Source organism: Balaenoptera acutorostrata, chromosome 3, assembly GCF_949987535.1.
Source record: "Balaenoptera acutorostrata chromosome 3, mBalAcu1.1, whole genome shotgun sequence".
NCBI lineage: Eukaryota > Metazoa > Chordata > Mammalia > Artiodactyla > Balaenopteridae > Balaenoptera > Balaenoptera acutorostrata.
The window spans coordinates 97,106,486-97,125,240 of record NC_080066.1 but is presented as its reverse complement, the minus strand read 5'-3'; the positions used below and the strand labels follow the sequence as shown (position 1 = coordinate 97,125,240).

At 36.5% G+C, this 18,755-nt stretch overlaps 1 protein-coding gene across 4 annotated transcripts in view; it reads right to left on the bottom strand.

Annotated features, from left to right (window-relative positions):
* FSIP1 (fibrous sheath interacting protein 1) overlaps window positions 1-18,755 on the bottom strand; it is a 214,419-nt gene that overhangs the window by 164,501 nt on the left and 31,163 nt on the right. For all 4 annotated transcript variants that reach the window (XM_057544286.1, XM_057544285.1, XM_057544288.1 and 1 more), the window contains exons 5-8: window positions 17,786-17,879; window positions 4,173-4,271; window positions 1,995-2,119; window positions 393-503 (exon numbers count right to left, since the gene is read on the bottom strand). In XM_057544286.1, coding sequence (XP_057400269.1) covers window positions 393-503; window positions 1,995-2,119; window positions 4,173-4,271; window positions 17,786-17,879 — 429 coding nt within the window. The remainder of the gene's footprint in view (window positions 1-392; window positions 504-1,994; window positions 2,120-4,172; window positions 4,272-17,785; window positions 17,880-18,755) is intronic.

Sequence of the window (18,755 nt, the reverse complement as noted above, 5' to 3'; positions counted from 1 at the left end):
AGGATGGTGCTCTTCAGGATTACTGAAGACTACGCTAAAACATCATGCAACCAGTTTAGGGATAATAAGAAATGTCCAAAATAAAAGGATCCAGAGAAACACAATTCTATGTCATCAATGACCAAGCCCATCACATCACAGGCAGTGGTTATTATTGTGAAAGCCAATTGCAGTCACTCTTATAACGACATAGGAGAGTCAATAATGAATCAGCAAGAATAAATTGGAAAATTTAGATAAAAATAAATTTGTAAAACGAGATTTTTTAAAGTCAGAAATATTGCTCCATAATTTGAAAAATTACTATAAATTTAGGCTAATGGGTCAATAACATGATTAAAGAAATAAAAATTAAGAAGTGTAGAGCTTGTGGAATATCAGAGTTTACTTACCTCAGAACTGGACAGCCCCGAATCACTGTTATCCAAGTCCTTCAAAAGTTCAACCAGCCTTTTCTTCTCTCTGTCAATCATAACCACTGGTTGTCCTGAATTCTTGGCCAACTACAGAATGTATGAATGGAAAATATTAAATACTCAAAGCAATTCACAGTTCAGGAAAAATAAAAATGGGACCTGAGGCTTCTACAATACAGAAACACTAAGGTAAAATTTGTGAGATTAGGCATTTTCATTTGCTAGGTAATTTTACTTTATGCCAAATTTTTGATAGAGGTCCATTCTCCAAGCAAAGATATTCAACCATTTCAACAAACATTTTATTTAAAAAATAAAACATGGGCAGTCTGCAAACCTCTCTTTATATAATATGTATCAATGCAAAAACATATTTGCTGAGACATTTGGAAGGAATCTTACCACTTCCTTTGTGGCATATATTCACTAAATGAAACTGCTTTTAAATTTCAAGAATATCACATCAGGAGTTTAAATAAGATTCAGTTACTATTGTTAAAAGGAAAAAAGGGAAATATATGGTGGAGCTGCTGTCTGTGTCAGCAAGAACTTGGATATGAGGAAAACCTTACTGCTCTTGGAAAATTAAACACTAAATCAACATACAATGAGCCAGCGCAAAGAGACAGAGCAAGCTGGAGAAGGTCTCCTTCAGATCATACGAAAATGGAGCACAGAAAAATCGAGAGTCCCAGAGGTCAGTCCTGACAGCAGCAGGCTGACCCATGAATCCAGTCTGCCTAGAAAAGACGTGCTAATTGTTGAAAAAGCATCAGGCTTGAACTATGAAGAATTACTTAACTCTCTCCTCTCAATACTTCATATTCACCAGTGTAGCTTTCTAGTGACTTAACTGCCTGAGTGGTTTGCCATGAGCCTTCTGTCCACCATACTTACATTTCTTGCTATAAATTAATTCGCATTCTGGTCTAATACAGGAGTTCCTGTGCCCTTAGTTAGTCGAAGTCTGCCTTAAGGACAAACCAAGTGAGACCGCAGGGCCTGTAAGACCAAGGTTGAGCCCCTAAATCAGGGAGCTAATCAGAGCAAGAGACAAGTGAGGGGCTGCCAGGAAGCTCAGCTGGAGTTGGGCGGAAGGGGCAGGGACAGTGGGCAGACAACCAGTTGGCCTCTCCAACTCTGCCAGGAGAATTTTCCATTCAAATTTCTAAATGCACCAGTTATAAAATCAGTCTCATTACTTTAATAAAACAATTTTAAATTGATTTTAAATATGCAATTTAAAATCTGGGAAACACTGTCCAAAACTATTTTCTAAATAAGTGTTTTTCAAACTGCAGGAACCAGATTCATTTCTGCATAATGAAACAAATGTAATAAGTTGCAGCTAGCAATTTTAACAGGGGTAGGATGGGATAGAATAGGATAGGATGGAGTAGAAAATAGTGAAGTTAAGGACTGGCTCATAAAACTTTTCTATCAGTTATATATAGTGTTTCAATTACATACACGTGCATCATGGTCAAAAAAAATATTTAAAGACAATGAACACAACTATTTCCATGCTTGCAGCTCATTTCATCCCACATTCTGGCTTCTAAATTTCTAAGTACATACCTCAATGTTTCGCTTAATGAAATCCTGGCTGTGTTTACCCCTGAGCTCAATCTTTTCTGTATTTGAGAAAGGTTTCTTTTCTGCTTTGATCAATGACTCATTTCTTTCCACACCATACGTAAAATCTAATATTAAGAAAGTTCAAAATTTTTTCAGAATTATAATTGTCCATTATGCTAAAATTTTACCTTAAGCATATATTAGAATATACAAGAAATAAAACACACAGAGAAGTACTTCTAAATTCCAGATCCAGAAACTTAATACATACAGAGATTTTTTTCTTTTTTCTTTTTTTTTTTTTTGGCTGCGCCACATGCCTTGCAGGATCTTAGTTCCCCGACCAGGGATCGAACCCGTGCTCCCTGGAGTGGAAGCGCAGAGCCCTAACCACTGGACCACCAGGGAATTCCCCAGAGATTTATTCTTAAAAAGATAAATGTGCTCCCATAATTTGCCATGAAGTTCTCATAAAACTTCTTTTGTTATTCATTATCCTGTATCAAACTTCTTATGCTGATTCCTTTGGAATCATGGGGAAACACGAAAAGAACTTCAAGTGATATATGTAAAGGAGAAATCTCTGATGTCATGGGAATTTTAAAATATATTTTATTTTAGTCTTTATATGAAATAAAACTTTCCCTAGAGTCATTACCCGTTACTCTATTAATCTGCCATCACCCTCTCAGAACAATAAACTTTTTGTTCAAACCTGTCTTTTAAGCAAAGTCTGGGCATAAGTGCCCTGGATGTTCCACATCCTATCTGCACAAACCCCTAAAACCCATTTCAGTTTATCAGTTTTTCTCAACCTTTGAAAAGAGATTTGAGTCAGCCTCTGAGTTGTTCAGACCCTGAGTACTCAAGACAAGAGGAAGAAAAATACTTGTGGACTCTTATCCCCTTTATAAAATATCTTGTTTTCATTGTAGTCACATTTAAAGCATTTTTTAAAAAATTATGTGAATCCTTCATTAAAGCTCTAAAAATACACATAAAGAAGAGTCTGCTTAAATGACAAATGGAGTCCACCTTACAAAATAGGATACATTGCCATATTAAAGTCCAACAGAAAAAAAACACTAGCCAGTAGCTCAATGCAGACAAGGCTTAGTTAAAAGTTACCTTTGTTTTGTAAGAGAGGTTACCTCAATAAATAGGATTAAGGGAGCTAGTCAATTGGTGTATTTATGGCTTATTATCAAAGATTCAGTACAAATTTAATAATTAAAGAATAAATTTTGATAACACTAGCTGGAAAGAACAAGGAAAAGGGTGAGATCTCTGGATTTAATTTCTTTTCAGACAAAAGAAAAGTTTTACTTTTCTATCCTTTATAATTGGGGTTTTATTCTTTAATCAATAACATGATTTTTTTTTAATGAACTATCAATAGTTAAAGTATGAGTTACTTTTTTGGTGAGTGGCCTTCTTAGATATAAAATACATAACTTTTTCCCATAATCCAAATTGTTTATAGTCTTTTAAGTTGAAATATGAAGTCTATTCATTCAGCTGAAGTTTCATATTCTTTTAAACAATACAACATTAAAATAAATCAAATTAAATGCATCTCTGTCTACATTTATAATAGTTTCTTTAAAATATACTTTTAATAAATTACAGGAGAAAACCTTAGATTGTCTGGTAGGAATTATCTCCCTAGAAATGTCCTCTTCTCCTCTCCATCCTGGTAGTGATCCAGGGTAGCAGCTGCCATGTTCCTATAGTGACCCCAACCCTTGCTGGGTTGGATGAGTTGGTTGAACCAAGGGTGGGCACCTAACCCAAGATAGATCAGTTGGTCTCTTCTCTAGGATTTTGGAATTGAATTGCCCTCTCAATGACTAGCCACAGGATATGCTCTTGGGAATCAAAGAAGCTGTCTACCAGCAGGATTCTTTCCATAAATTTTCTTTTTCACTTAAAGCTAGGTTTCCATTACTTGCAGCCAGATCTTCTTTAGCTCTTTATTATACAAAATTTCAATCCAAAAGTAGAAAGACTGGTATAATGAACCCTCAACAACTAACTTCAATAACGACCAATCTTGTTTCATCTAGAACCTCACCTACTTCGACTCACCACTGAATTAAATCACATCAAATCATTTCATCTGTGAATATTTCTACATACTGCTAGTATCTTCTTGGGACAGTATGTAAAATCACATACCTTTATTGACATTCTGTATACAGTTTTCATAGTCTTCTGGAGGGACTTGAGTGTGAAACACAGAGAAGAAGGTATCTTCGCGCTCGTAACAAGAAGGATCTATTGATTTAAAAATCATGTGTTCAATACACACAAAATACGGACTTGTTTATGTGAACAGTTGTTTTAAAAAAGATAAGATCTAATGTTCTCTGCAATATTCCTCTATTCCTTCCACACATGTTTCTTAAGACAATGTCACTTTCAGGTAGAAATGATAATCATCTTTGTACACATCAGCCACTCAAAACAGAGCAATCAAGATAACAGAATTTCCCTAGAACTTCTGTGCAAAGAGGATGTACAAGGGCACACTAAAATATCACATTAATTATCTGGAGATAATGTACCCAAAGTCTAACATTCTTAATATGGAGAATGTGCACACTGCATAACTTTGTGTTTTTATTTTTTATTTTAGATCCCCAAGGTGAAGATTTCAGATACATGGTCAGTCATTAAAATAACAGAATGTGTTTGAGAGAGAAAACTGGGGAGACACTTAGCAGTTAGCTTTCTTTTCTTTTATTTATTCTCTTAGGATAATACCCATAAAGAAATTAGGAAATTGTGTTTTTTAACTCTTTTTGTTTAATGTAATTTGTTTTATGTTCTACTAGCTACTTTAGACACTGTATATTTACAAGAAACTGCTAACATAAATAAATATCACTTTGCCTTAATATGAGAGAATCTGCCAGGTTATGGCACAGAAATGTTTTTTGCTTAAGAAAACATGACAAGTCTTGAAGACATTACAGGATTCATCACCTACCTCTGAAACAAACCTGATTCAAGCATCTACTCGGAGACAATACAGGCAAGATACATTCACCCTAACACACAAACACCACCAAATTCATAACATACAACTTCTGACAGTAAAAACAAACTCATCAATCCAATTCCCTGATTTGGAATTCATAATAATCTAGCATCACCAGGATTGACATTACAACCATAATCCTTGTACAATCTTTGATGAGTTAATCTAGCAAATTAGTGGTATAAGCCTTGCAGGGACAGGGGTAAGCTACTCAAAAAGCAAAAAGGTTTAAAGTTCTTTTCAAACTTTAATTGTTTTGCAAGCACTACTATTAGAGGTCTTAAAATATTCATTAAAGCAGGCTCTTCAAGTCAGCAATTTGGCAACATTCTGTTACTGGTTTAAGTTGCATCACATACCCGAAGTGGTAATATATTTATTTTTGATCACATAATTCCTCTTTAATAGCAGTTTCACTCAATTTTATACTAAAGTACCTATAAAGACACAAAAATATGAAAACTTGCAATATCAAAAACTATTATAGCAAGGTGATACTGAAGCTTTTAAACCCAGGGGTTTTTCCTAGGCTGAAATCATTCGTGTGACCCTGTGGCTCTTCACCCATAGTCCCAGGGTAGTCATTGCCTCAGACAGAAGATGGGTACAGCCTAGAACAAAGCCTCCTAGCTCAGTCTTGAGTTTAAAAGACAACAGTTGTAAAAGGCAGACATTCAACTGCAGGAGCTCAACTCCTTGAGAGAGAAAAAGCATTTTCTAAATTCCAAAAGTCCTCCATTAGAAAGCTCTTCCTTATAGTAAAAAAAAATTATAATTAATGTAGAAGAAATGATGAAATTAGAAAATAACCATTTGGTAACCATCATAATAATAATTGATTCAGGTAGGAATCAGCAATGGATAATAAAACTCATGGGTGAAAGTTTGAAGAATAACAGGATAATAGCCTCAGAGTATCCTTCCATGAGATAACTTATTCAGTACAAAAAGAAAAATGGTAACTTTACAGTGCAGAAACCTGGCAGACACCACCTTAACCAAATGATCAAAGTTAACATCACCAGTGATGGAACAATCAACATCATGTGCTTCCTGATATGATTCATTGAGAAAAACACAGTACCACTTCTGTGGGATTTCTGCCAAAAATGCATAACTTGAACCCAATATATGGAAACATAAACAAACCCAAACTGGGCAACAGTCTACAAAATAACAGGCCTATAATCTTCCAACATGCTAATGTCATAAAACACACAGAATGACTAAAGAGATATGACAATTAAATGCAATGCATTATCTTGAATTTTCTTTTGCTAGAAAGGATTTTAGTGTGACAACTGGCAAAACATGAAGAAAGCCTGTCAATTGGATAATAGTATTGTATCAATACTAATTTCCTGATTTGTGTGCGTGTGTGTGTCCTCTTGTGGACAGGAAGACAGAGGATGTGGTAAATGTTAACACTTGGAGAATCTGAGTAAAGGGTATTTGAGAATTCTTCACACTTTGCAGACTTTAAGTCTGAAATTATATCAAAATTAGAAGTTAATAGGAAAATTTTCAAATTTCCTCACTACAAACATTCATCTGGGGGAAAAAAATCTCCCTTGAGAGATCAAGGGCCAGACCTTAAAAGACTGAGCACAATTTTTTTATTAACTTTTTTTTATTGAATGAAAGACTCTTTCAATTTTATAGTGCTTTACAATTTTCAAAAGTTTTGAGCGCGATTTTTAACAAGAGTCTTAAAAGAGGAAGATTGCAGGATTGATTTAAGTTGCTTCCTGCCACCTAGGGAAGAAAGCCCATCCCAGACAATGGGAAGGACCTAGAAGAACATCAGAGGGGATGAGTTTGCAGAAGACACAAGTGACACACACGTGAGGCTGCTCCCTGGCACTCATCCCATTGGAGGTGAAATCTTGGACTTGGATAGAGATCACCAAAGAGAATGGGAAAACCAGAGCCCTGTGGGCTCTGACTCACTGCATACCTGGAACTTGGGAGGAGACTCCACACACAGTGCTCCACACGTACCCTTGACAGCTCCAAAGCAGCAATGGCAGTGTGGCATATTTAGAGGAAGACAGGGCCTAATATATTCACCTTTTCTTTCTCCCTCTCTCTCTCTCCTCCCGACCCCAACACACACACACAGAGAAACATATGACACACAATGGCATGGCTGGCCTGTGGCATAGAAGAGAACTAGAAGTTCTCACTTTCCCCGATTAGGTAGAAACAGACCTCTTCCCACTGCACATCATGACACCAACCAAAAATGCACACATCCAAATGTCCCCTACAATTAAGAAACACCCTATTAGACTACAGAGAAAATTTCAATAAACTCAAAATATCAAAACAATGCCCACAGTGTTATAGATTTCCACATTGGCTTTTAAAACAGAGGGCTTTAAAAAAATCCTGGAGAACAAGGGAAAAGCACCATTTTCTAATTAACTATAAGGTCAATGAAGAAATAAGAGTACGATAACAACCTGTAGAGAATAATGATGATACCATACACCAAAGAATGTAGTACAGAGCTAAATCTATATGCAGAAACAAATTCATAGCAATGGTGCTTTTATCATATTGTTATGGACTGAACTGTAACCCCCTAAATTCATACGTTGAAGCCCTAACCCCCAGTGTGGCTGTATTTTAAGGAGGTAATTAAAGTTAAATGAGGTTATTAGGTGGGGTACTAATCCGATAGAACTGGTATCCTTACAAGAAGAGGAAGAGGCACCAGAGATATCTTCACCCCACTCCTCCTCTTCCCTTGTGCACAGAGAAAAGGTCATGTGAGGACACAGTGAGAACGTGGCCGTCTGTAAGCCAGGAAGAGAGACCTCCCCCAAAAACGAATTTTCCAGTACCTTGATCTTAGACTTCTAGCCTCCAAAACTGTAAGAAAATAAGTTTCTGCTGTTTAAGCCACCCAGGCTGTGGTATTTTTTTTATGGCAGCCCTAGCAGACACATATTTTAAGAGAAAATAAAATGAGCTTAACTAGTTTAACTGAAGAAGCTAGAGAAAACAATAACAAGTTCAAGAAAAGAAAGAAAGGTAATTGCTAGAATTAGCAAAGAAATTCAAAACTGGTTCACAAAGGTATAAAAAGAAAAATCCTCAAGTATAATTTTAAAGAGAAAACACTCACTGTAATCAAGATAGCATGGTATTGGCAAAAGAACAGCCACATAGATCACTGCAACAGAATAGAGGGTTCAGAAATAGACCTGCAAAAATATAGTCAACTAATCTTTAGCAAAAGAGCAAAACAATTGAATAGAGAGAGGATAATCTCTTAAACAAATGGTGCTGGAACAACTGGATGTCCATATGCAAAAAATAAAAATAAAAAAAGAATAACATAGATACAGACCTTATACTTTTCACAAAAATTAAATCAAACTGGATTATAAACCTAAATGTAAAATGCACAACTATAAAACTTCTAAAAGAAAACACAGGATAAAAATCTATATGAGCTTCAATTTAGTGATAAGTTTTTGTATACAACACCACAAGCACAATCCATGAAAGAAAAAATTGGTAAGTTAAGCTTATTAAAATTTAAAACATCTGCTCTGCAAAAGATACTGTTAAGAGAAGGAAATTACAAGCCACAGGCTGGGAGAAAATATTTGCAAAACACATATCTGAGAAAGGAGATGTACCCAAAATACACAAAGAACTCTTAAAACTCAACAAGAAAACAACCAATATAATTTTTTTAAATGGGCAAAAGATCTAAACAGACAACTCAGTAAAGAAAATATACATATCACAAACAAGCACCTGAAAAGATACTCAACATGTTTTGTCATTAGGGAAATGTAAATGCAAATTAAAACAACAATGAGATATCAATATATACCTATTAGAATGGCTAAAATCCAAAAAACTGACAATACCAATTGCTGGCAAGGATGCAGAACAATAGGAACTTCCATTTTTGCTGGTGGGAATATGAAATAGTATGGCCATTTTGGAAGACAGGCAGTTTCTTACAAAGTTAAACACTTATTGTATGATCCAGCAATCCTGCTCCTATATATTTACCCCCCAAAATGGAAATTTTATGTCCACACCAAAATCTGCACACTAATGTTTAAAGCAGCTTTATTCATAATCATCAAAAACTGGAAGCAATCAAGATATCTTTCAATAGATGAAGGGAAAAACAAACAGTGGTATATCCATAGAATGAAATATTTAGTAACAAAAAGAAATCAGCCATCAAGTCACAAAAACACATGGATGAATCTTAACTGTATATTGCTAAGTTAAAGAACTCACTCTGAAAAAGGCTACATACGGAATGATTCCAACTATACAACATTTGGAAAAGGCAAAACTAGAGAGACAGTAAAAAAATCAGTGGTGGCTAGAGGTTTGGGGGAAGAAAGGAGAGTTGAATGGCGATTCCCACAGGGGACCTTTGTTTGTTTTGTTTGTTTGTTTGTTTTAACATCTTTATAGGAGTATAATTGCTTTACAATGGTGTGTTAGTTTTTGCTTTATAACAAAGTGAGTCAGCTATACATACACATATATCCCCATATCTCTTCCCTCTTGCATCTCCCTCCCTCCCACCCTCGCTATCCCACCCCTCTAGGTGGTCACAATGCACCGAGCTGATCTCCCTGTGCTATGCGGCTGTTTTCCACTAGCTATCTGTTTTACATTTGGTAGTGTATGTATGTCCATGCCACTCTCTCACTTTGTCCCAGCTTACCCTTCCCACTCCCCGTGTCCTCAAGTCCATTCTCTAGTAGATCTGCATCTTTATTCCCGTCCTGCCCCTAGGTTCTTCATGACCATTCTTTTTTTTTTTTTAGATTCCATATATATATGTTAGCATACAGTATTTGTTTTTCTCTTTCTGACTTACTTCACTCTGTATGACAGACTCTAGGTCCATCCACCTCACTACAGATAACTCAATTTCGTTTCTTTTTATGGCGGAGTAATATTCCATTGTATGTATGTGTCACATCTTCTTTATCCATTCATCCACACAGGGGATCTTTAAGCATGGTAAAACTATTCTGTATTATACCGTAACAGTGGTTACACGACACTGTACATTTTTGGAAACCTATAACTTCACAGCACAGAGAGTGAACCTTAATGTATGCAATTTTCAAAAGATTATTTAGGATGTCACAGAATCCCAGGATAAAATACAGAATTTGATCAAACAATCTAACTGTGTTATCAATGTATGAAATAATTTCACTGAAGGGGGTGAAGGCAAAAATGCTCACTTTAAGTAACTGTGGAAATGAGTAGAGTCTGCAAGACTAAAGGCAACAGAAACTGCACGTGAGCTCTGTACTCCCGTTGATGAGGTTATGTCCTGTGGGGTACAGGTCAGCAATCCTGATATCACTACACACATACAGTAGAACTGAACAATTAAGTAAATGGATGGCCTATGATGAGAGCCAGGTTTTTCACTGTTGGGAGTGGTGGTTACAGATAAGCAAGAAAAAAGGCTAGAATGATCCATGGGGTAATAAAGTCAGAGACATAAGTATGAACCTATGTTTAGCCTGATACCGATACAGATGGTTACACATAGAAATATTTATAGATAAGTGTGTAACAGGTTAGCATACACACAAATACTTCCTTTCTCAGAAGGCCTAGAGTCAACAACTCCCCAATAACAGCAAGCACACCTAGCATCCAGATCTGGTTTCTAGTATCATTCTCCAATAAGAGGAACCAGCTGATTGGAGAAACGGCTGATTCTAGGACTCAGGTAAGAAACATAGAAGATGAGTCTGAAGCCAGAAAGTGAGGAAGTGCTCACAACAACAGCAAAACAAAACTCACAATGGAAGAAGTATGACAAAAGGACACAAGAGTCAACTGAACAAGCTCCCAATGGTCAAAGCTGTAAAATTTTGAGCAATAAAATAATCCAAAGTATAAACAAATATCCACAAGTCAATAGTGAAATAAATAAATAAATAAGGAGACTAGATGAATCTCCCATGCGGAATAATTCACAATGGGACTTCCCTGGTGGTCCAGTGGTTAAGAATCCACCTTCCAATGCAGGGGTTCAATCCCTGGTCGGGGAACTAAGATTCCACATGCCGCGGGGCAACTAAGCTTGCATGCCGCAACTACTGAGCCCGCGCCACAGCTAGAGAAGCCCACGAACCACAACGAAGACCCAGAGCAGCCAAATTTTAAAAATAAATAAAATGTAAAAATAAAAAGAAAGAATAATTCACAATAACTTATGTAAATACTCTGCCATCAAGGAAGTGATGCGTAACTCCCCACTCCTTAAGTATGGGCTGTGCATAGTAACTTTCTTCTGAAGAAGACAGTATGGAAAAGGTGAACTATTGAGAAAATTTACAGTGGAGAAACCTGACAAATACTTCCTCAGCCAGGTGATCAAAGTTAACACCAACAGTGATAAGTTATATTGATAGTATGATGGGATGTAATGAAAATGGCACTTTAACTCTATGGTCTTCCTCCCAAGAACATACAATACAAATCTAATCATGTGAAAACCATGACATAAGTCACAACTGCTGGAAATTCTACAAAATACCTGACCAGTACTCCTCAAAACTGCCAAGGTCATCAAAGACAAGGGAAGTCTGAGAAAGTGCGTAGCCAAGAGTAGCTTAAGGAGACATGAGTAAACGTAATGTGGTATACTGGATGGGATCTTGGAATAGGAAAAGGACACTAGGTAAAAACTAAAAGCCTGAATAAAGTATGGACTTTAGTTAATAATAATGTATCAATATTGGTTCATTAATTGTAACAAATGTACCATACTAATCTTAATAAAAGGGAAACTCGTTGCAGGTATATGGAAAATCTCTGTACTTTCTTCATATTTTTCCTCTAAATCTAAAACTGTGCTAAAATTAAAAATTAACTTTACAAAAATTCCAGATTAAAAAGAGAAACAAACAACAAAATTAGAAATGGGACATATAAACAATAAGAAGGAGAATTATCATTTTTAAATGCTATATGAAGTTTTATTAGTAAAATTTTAAATCTCAGTGAAATGGATACTTTAAAATCTCAGTGACATGGACATATTGCCAAAATTGACTCCAGAAGACTAGTAAACTGTAATACAATAGTAAATATGAAAGAAGCTGAGAAAAGAATCAGAGAATCGCCTCCAAGAAATTATTTGAACCAGATGGTTTTTCCAGTGAAATCTTTCAAATTTTTAGGGAACAGATAATCCCCATGTTATATAAACTGTTTCAAAGCATAGAAATAAATGGACAGCTAGCCCCATTCATTTTATGAAGCTAACATAGACTGACAAAGCATACACACAACCACCACCAACCCCAACTCTACCTGCTACACCATGACATACATGCACATGGGCGCACGCACACACACACACACAGCTAATTTCACTTATAAATACAGATGCAAAAATTCTGAATAAATTCAGCCATTCAAATCTGGTACTAAATTGAAATAATAATCCTCCATAACCAAGAAATACATTGACCTTGGAATAAAAGACTAACTTAGTATTTAAATCTATTAATTTTGAAACATTAAATAAGTTTGTCAAGAAGAAAAAGCTTTACAATACTTTAAATAGATATTGAAATACATTGAATAAATTTCAACACTATGTCCTTATAAAGTTCTCAGAATAGGAATAAGTGTTGAAAATTAATATTATTTCCAGGTAATCATAAACTAACAAGACTGAAAGCAAACAACTAAAGATAATTAGAATAAATAAAATAATTATCACTGAGGGCCAGAGGAGATCAATGTCCCAACTCAAACAGTCAGGCAGAGAGAGGGCAAATCACCCCCGCTCTACATTTTAGTTCTATTCAAGCCTTCAAAGGATTGGATGATGCCCACCCACAATCAGGACAGTATTCACTTCACTCAGTCTACCAATTCAAATGCTAGTCTCTTCCAGAAACACCCTCACAGATACAGCCAGAAATAATGCTTAACCAGACATCTGGGCATCCTGTGATCCAGTCAAATTGACACATACAATTAGCCATCACAAAGACTGGATGGATGATGAAACCATTAACCGAGATAGCGAAAATATACAAAAGAAGAAATAGGTTTCAACCATGGGAAATAAGGAGGGGGAGAGGAGAACCAGCAGGAAATAATGAGTCCAGTAAAAAAAAAAAAAAAAAAAATGTTACTATTCTATGAGTGGTCAACTGTGTCAGATGCGACAGAGATATCAAATAGGATGAAAATTGGGAGGATGTCGCTAGATTTAGAATTTAGGAGGACCACTGATGAAGTAGTTTCTGTAGTGTGATAGGAGAAAATACAGTTGGGAAGTAAATGGAAGTTGACCAAGTAGCACTAGTAGGTGTGGACTATTCTCTCAAGGAGTCTGACCTTCAAGGAGAGGAGGGAAACCGAATGGTACCTGTTTGGGAGTAGGGTGAAGAACCGAGGTAGGAGGTTTTATTTGTATATTTGGTTGGCTTGATGGCTCTTTGATTCTGTTTTAGGGCCAGAACATTTAAGCCTGGTTAGCTGAAGGGAAGGACCCAGAGGAGACAAGAGAGATGAAGCTCTAGGTAAGAGACAGAAAAATTGATGGATCAGGAGGCAGGAGCAGAGTGAAAAGGATGGGACATTATTGACTTTGGCCTTGGAGAAGAAGAGCACCTGCCCTCCATCTAAGGGAAGAGGGAAGAGGGTAGAGGAGCACAGTCAGAGTGCAATTTGGAGACAGAAAGCAAGAATGTGGAAGGGACTCCCAACCAGTTGGTGCATTTTCTCTGAACCCTAAGACTGCCAGGGTAAAGGACTTGCATGAGAGGATGGGAGGTTAAATACACAGTAACAATTTGGAAGAGCCACTTCGGAGAATGTAAGAGAAATTGCTAAGCAATACTGAGACTATAACAGAGGTTAAAAACCGAAAATCCTTAGCTGTACCAGTCAGCACAATTACGTGATTTTCTCCCCAAGTCCTCTGCAAATCAGAGCAGAAAGAGACTACCAAATTTTCTTGGAATATTTAATCTTAACATGCAAGAGAAGAAGCAACATTTTCCTGAATTTCACAGAAAATCATTTTGAAAGAGGTTATTTGCAAATTTTGAGAAATCTGATTGATTAAAGTGCCACTGTTTTGTGCTTACATGTACTTATACATTGGAGCTGTAAACACAAGGGCAAAAGTGACAAAGGCAAAAAAGAATAACCTCTATCCAAAACACCGATAACAAGCAATCCTATCACTAGATATATTTGTCTCAGAGAGTAGTGAATTCTATCTCTATCCATCAGATAAATGCTAAAAACTAAGGGAAAACTCCTGGTATGGTAAATGATTTTCACATTTCTCTAGAAAAGCTTTAAAGTGATCCCTCAAAAATGTGGTGAGACAGACTTTTAAAACACTTCTGAAATCTCTAGCAAGTGCAATACTGTCCACTTTGAAACCTCAGTACTTGAGGATATTATCTCTGGTTTATAAAGTCAAAATGTGGTTTAAAAAGAAATCAATTTAATGTGGTGTTTATCTTTCTCTTAGAGTCAACACCCCATTTGTGTTTAGTTCCTATAAATAAAACTAAATACACAACAAGTATCTTTTCTTGCTATTGTTTATTTGTGATGTTATAAAAGTACTATAACATCCCCAAAGGATGCATTTTGTGTTTAGGGAGTGGGAAAACAGGTTGGAAATTGCCATTCTGCCACTAGCCCAAAGTCCCTCGAGTTACTCTTAAGAAAGAAGTTAAGGAAATGACTGGGAGAAATAAAGAAGAATACTCATCCTAAGATTTCTCCCTTTGTGTAAAGGGAAAAAATAAGAACAGCAAAAAGTAGGTTTGGGTATTTATAGATTTGTGTTTAAAGTTCAAGTCCAAATAAGCCTGGCTCTAAATTCTTCAAGAGATGCTTTTAAAGTACTATTTTAACTAGATACCGCCACCTACTGGACAGTTTACAAGGACTTTTGAGCTTTCCTGGGAACAAAGAAAAAAATGATCATGGAGGAAAAGAGAGCAAAAGATTTCTGTTTTCATAATAAGCCTTATAAGAAACACTTTACTTTAAAATTTATGGCTATCCATAGGCTTGATCAAAATAATTTTTTAATTTTTAAAATTTTTACATTTTTAATTAAGAGGGGTAGTTGAAGTTCAGTGAATAACCTGGGAAAGAAACTAATCTCAGGACGGAACAGATATAAGCAGTGTCACACCATTTCATGATATGCGGCTATGTTGTAATAGTAGAAATATGAGACTATCAAAAATCAGTGCTAGGTGGTAAAATGGGACTCTTTCATTTCTATGCATTTCTTTTATACATTTCTTTCATACTTGCTAATAACACATTTCATAAACTGAAGATTCCAAAAGTTACCTCTTTTGGAATAAGGTAATAATTATGTTATGTCAAATGTAAAAAAAAATGTATAATTAGGCTAATAATGTAGTTTATAGTAAATGCTATCTCTTTTGGGTTTTAAGATTTTTAAAGACCAGATATATGTGACTGCTGACATGCCTAGGATGTGAAGAGCCAGCAAGACACTCCATTAAGGAACCCATCTTCTATGAAAGGCCAGCCACCAAAAAAGTCTAATTAAATCTGAAGAACCAGGAGTACAATAGTGTTGTCTCTTCATTCTGGTGAACTAGTCAAGTGTGAGCTAATCAAGACAGACGGCAGCAAGAATGAAGGGCGACAGACCCTTGATTTACCCAAAAGCATCTTTGATCCCCATTTCCTTTCACACTGACCCTACTCTCACATCTTATCTGCTCTGCACACAATAAACACTGCCAGTACACAATAACTGACTAAGAATTCAAAATCTAAAAATTGAAACTCTGACATGGTAATGTTTAAAACAATGACTCTCTCTGGCCATAGCTTCCAAGCCTCTGGTAACTCCAGCTTTCAGATCATGAAGTCTAGCAAGTTTCCATGTTAGAATATTAGTACTAATCTAGTATGACTGTAAATGTCTACAGGGCCTACAGTAGTCACATGACTCCAGAGATAACAACTGTGAGCTCCATAGATTTAACCAAATGGACCTGCCATGGGCTTTTAAAATTAAATGTATCTGATAGTTCAGATTTGTTCGTGAAGAAAGGCCAGCTGAAAACAAGTCTTGCCCTCTAAGGCTAAAAGTTCACTCAGTAGTGAACTCTGTGACCAAAAAGGCTAATGTCAAAAGGCCACCATGGATCCCTTTACAGAGTGGCCTGTTTTACAGTCCTTGCTCCAGAGTCAAGCACAGCAAGTGTGGCCTCTTAGAAATGCCTCAGTGGTGAAATCAGCATTTAGCTCCTGCATTCTAAAATACAGATGCTGAACGGCAAAGGAAACCATCAACAAAACGAAAAGACAACCTACAGACTAGGAGAACATATTTGCAAATAATGTGACCAACAAGGGCTTAATTTCCAAAATAAACGAATAGCTCATACAACTCAATAACAAAAAAACAAACAAACCAATCAAAAAATGGGCAGAAGACCTAAATAGACATTTCTCTGAAGAAGACATACAGATGGCCAATAGGCACATGAAAAGATGCTCCACATAGCTAATTATTAGGGAAATGCAAATCAAAACCACAACAAGGTATCACCTCACACCATGCAGAATGGCCATCATCAAAAAGTCTACAAATAATAAATGCTGGAGAGGGTGTGGAGAAAAGGGAACTCTCCTACACTGTTGGTGGGGATGTAAATTGGTGCAGCCACTATGGAGAACAGTATGGAGGTTCCTTAAAAAACTAAAAACAGAGCTACCATATCATCCAGCAATCCCACTCCTGGGACCCCTACTTAGAGCCAGTCTAATGCCCAAGCAATACTATATGACCATTTAGATGATGTTGGTTAAAGGATTTCAGAAGTGTCCTGCCAAAAAATCCAACTCTTCCCAATCACTAAAACATTCATTACTAAGCAAGTAAGTTAAAATAAGTTATATGATTCCACAGCACTTCTGTAGAAGAAGAAAAAGAAAGAAAAGAAGGAAGAAGGAAAAGAAGAAGGAAGAGGAGGAGGCGAATCACAAATATACAGTTGACCCTTGAACAACATATGTTTGAATTGCACAGGTTCACTTATACACGGGTATTTTTCAATAAATGCGTACCATAGTACTACACAATCCTTGGTTGGTTGAATCCATGGATGCAGAACTGCAGGTACAGAGGGCCAACTATAAAGTTACACCTGGATTTTCAACTGCACAGGGGCAGTGCCCCAACCACCATGTTGTTCAAGGGTCAGCTATTACATACACACAAGTGGGGGAAGTAGAAACACATGCACAGAATTAACTGGCTGGTCTCATAAACCAGGACTATGAGAGAACAGGGAAAGGACAAATCAGTAATGGATTTTTATGAAAGGTTGCAGAGGCCTGAGTGAGACACCTCATGGGACACGCAGGCAGTTAGGGGACTGCACAAACTGGGTGTATAGAGGCATCAAAGAGTCACAGGAAGTAAAGGCAAAGACACACTTTGTCTATTTCCTGATTTTTCACTGCCCTGTCCTCCTCACCCTTGAGCAGACACAAACACTAGAAGACTCTGAAACATACCTAACTTCAGAGTAGTTCCATATAGTCCTATCCAACGTGATCATTTCCTTTAAAGAAGAATTAAACTCATAAAGAAACAGAAAAGATAACTGAATTGGGACTTTTACTTTAATCCAAATATTCTATGACTCTGAGATAAAAACAAAGATGAATCAATTTTACTCACCAACAGTTTCTTCTGATGCAGCAGTCAAAGCTAGAAAGTTTCTTGTACTTTCCATCTCCTCATTACTTTGTAAAGTTTCACCATTTTTGGCAGACTAATAAAAGAGAAATAAAAGTTTAAACATGGGAAAAGAAGGCAACTATATTCATCGATATTTTTTTAAATTCCAACATGGTTTCCAATCCTGTACATACAAACAAGAAAGTCAGATCATTTTTATTCTTTTAATTAGGGAATCTGTTAATGTTTTGTGTTCCCTCAAAATTCTGTCAATGAGTATTCCCAGATAGAGTTGGACTATATCTATCATTATATGATAATTACCTTGCTTAAAGCTCCTTAAGTTTCTGTTTAATGTTTCTATAACTAATGAGTAACCTAAAGACACATCATCAAATTACAGTTTCAGATATTTCAAAATTGACACTGTATTTTATTATGATTCCAGTTATAATTTACATTTCCAAGCAAGTAAAAATTTGTTTTGAGATCCAACAGAAATAAGTGACAGACTAACTTTTCCTGCTAAAATTTACACAAATTATTTCTCTAACTTTAAGCACTGAATTTTTTTAAATAAATTTATTTATTTTATTTATTTATTTTTGGCTGCATTGGGTCTTCGTTGCTGTACATGGGCTTTCTCTACCCGGGGCCACTCTTCGTTGCGGTGCACGGGCTGCTCATTGCGGTGGCTTCTCTTTGTTGCGGAGCATGTGCTCTAAGCTCGTGGGCTTCAGTAGTTGTCACTCATGGGCTCCACAGCGCAGGCTCAGTGGTTGTGGCAAACGGGCTTAGTTGCCCCACAGCATGTGGGATCTTCCAGGACCAGGGCTAGAACCCATGTCCCCCGCATTGGCAGGCGTATTCTTAACCACTGCGCCACCAGGGAAGCCGCAGCACTGCATTTTATATACTGCTTTTTCCATCCCAGTGGTCTTCCTGGGAACCTTGTAAAAATGTGTTCTTA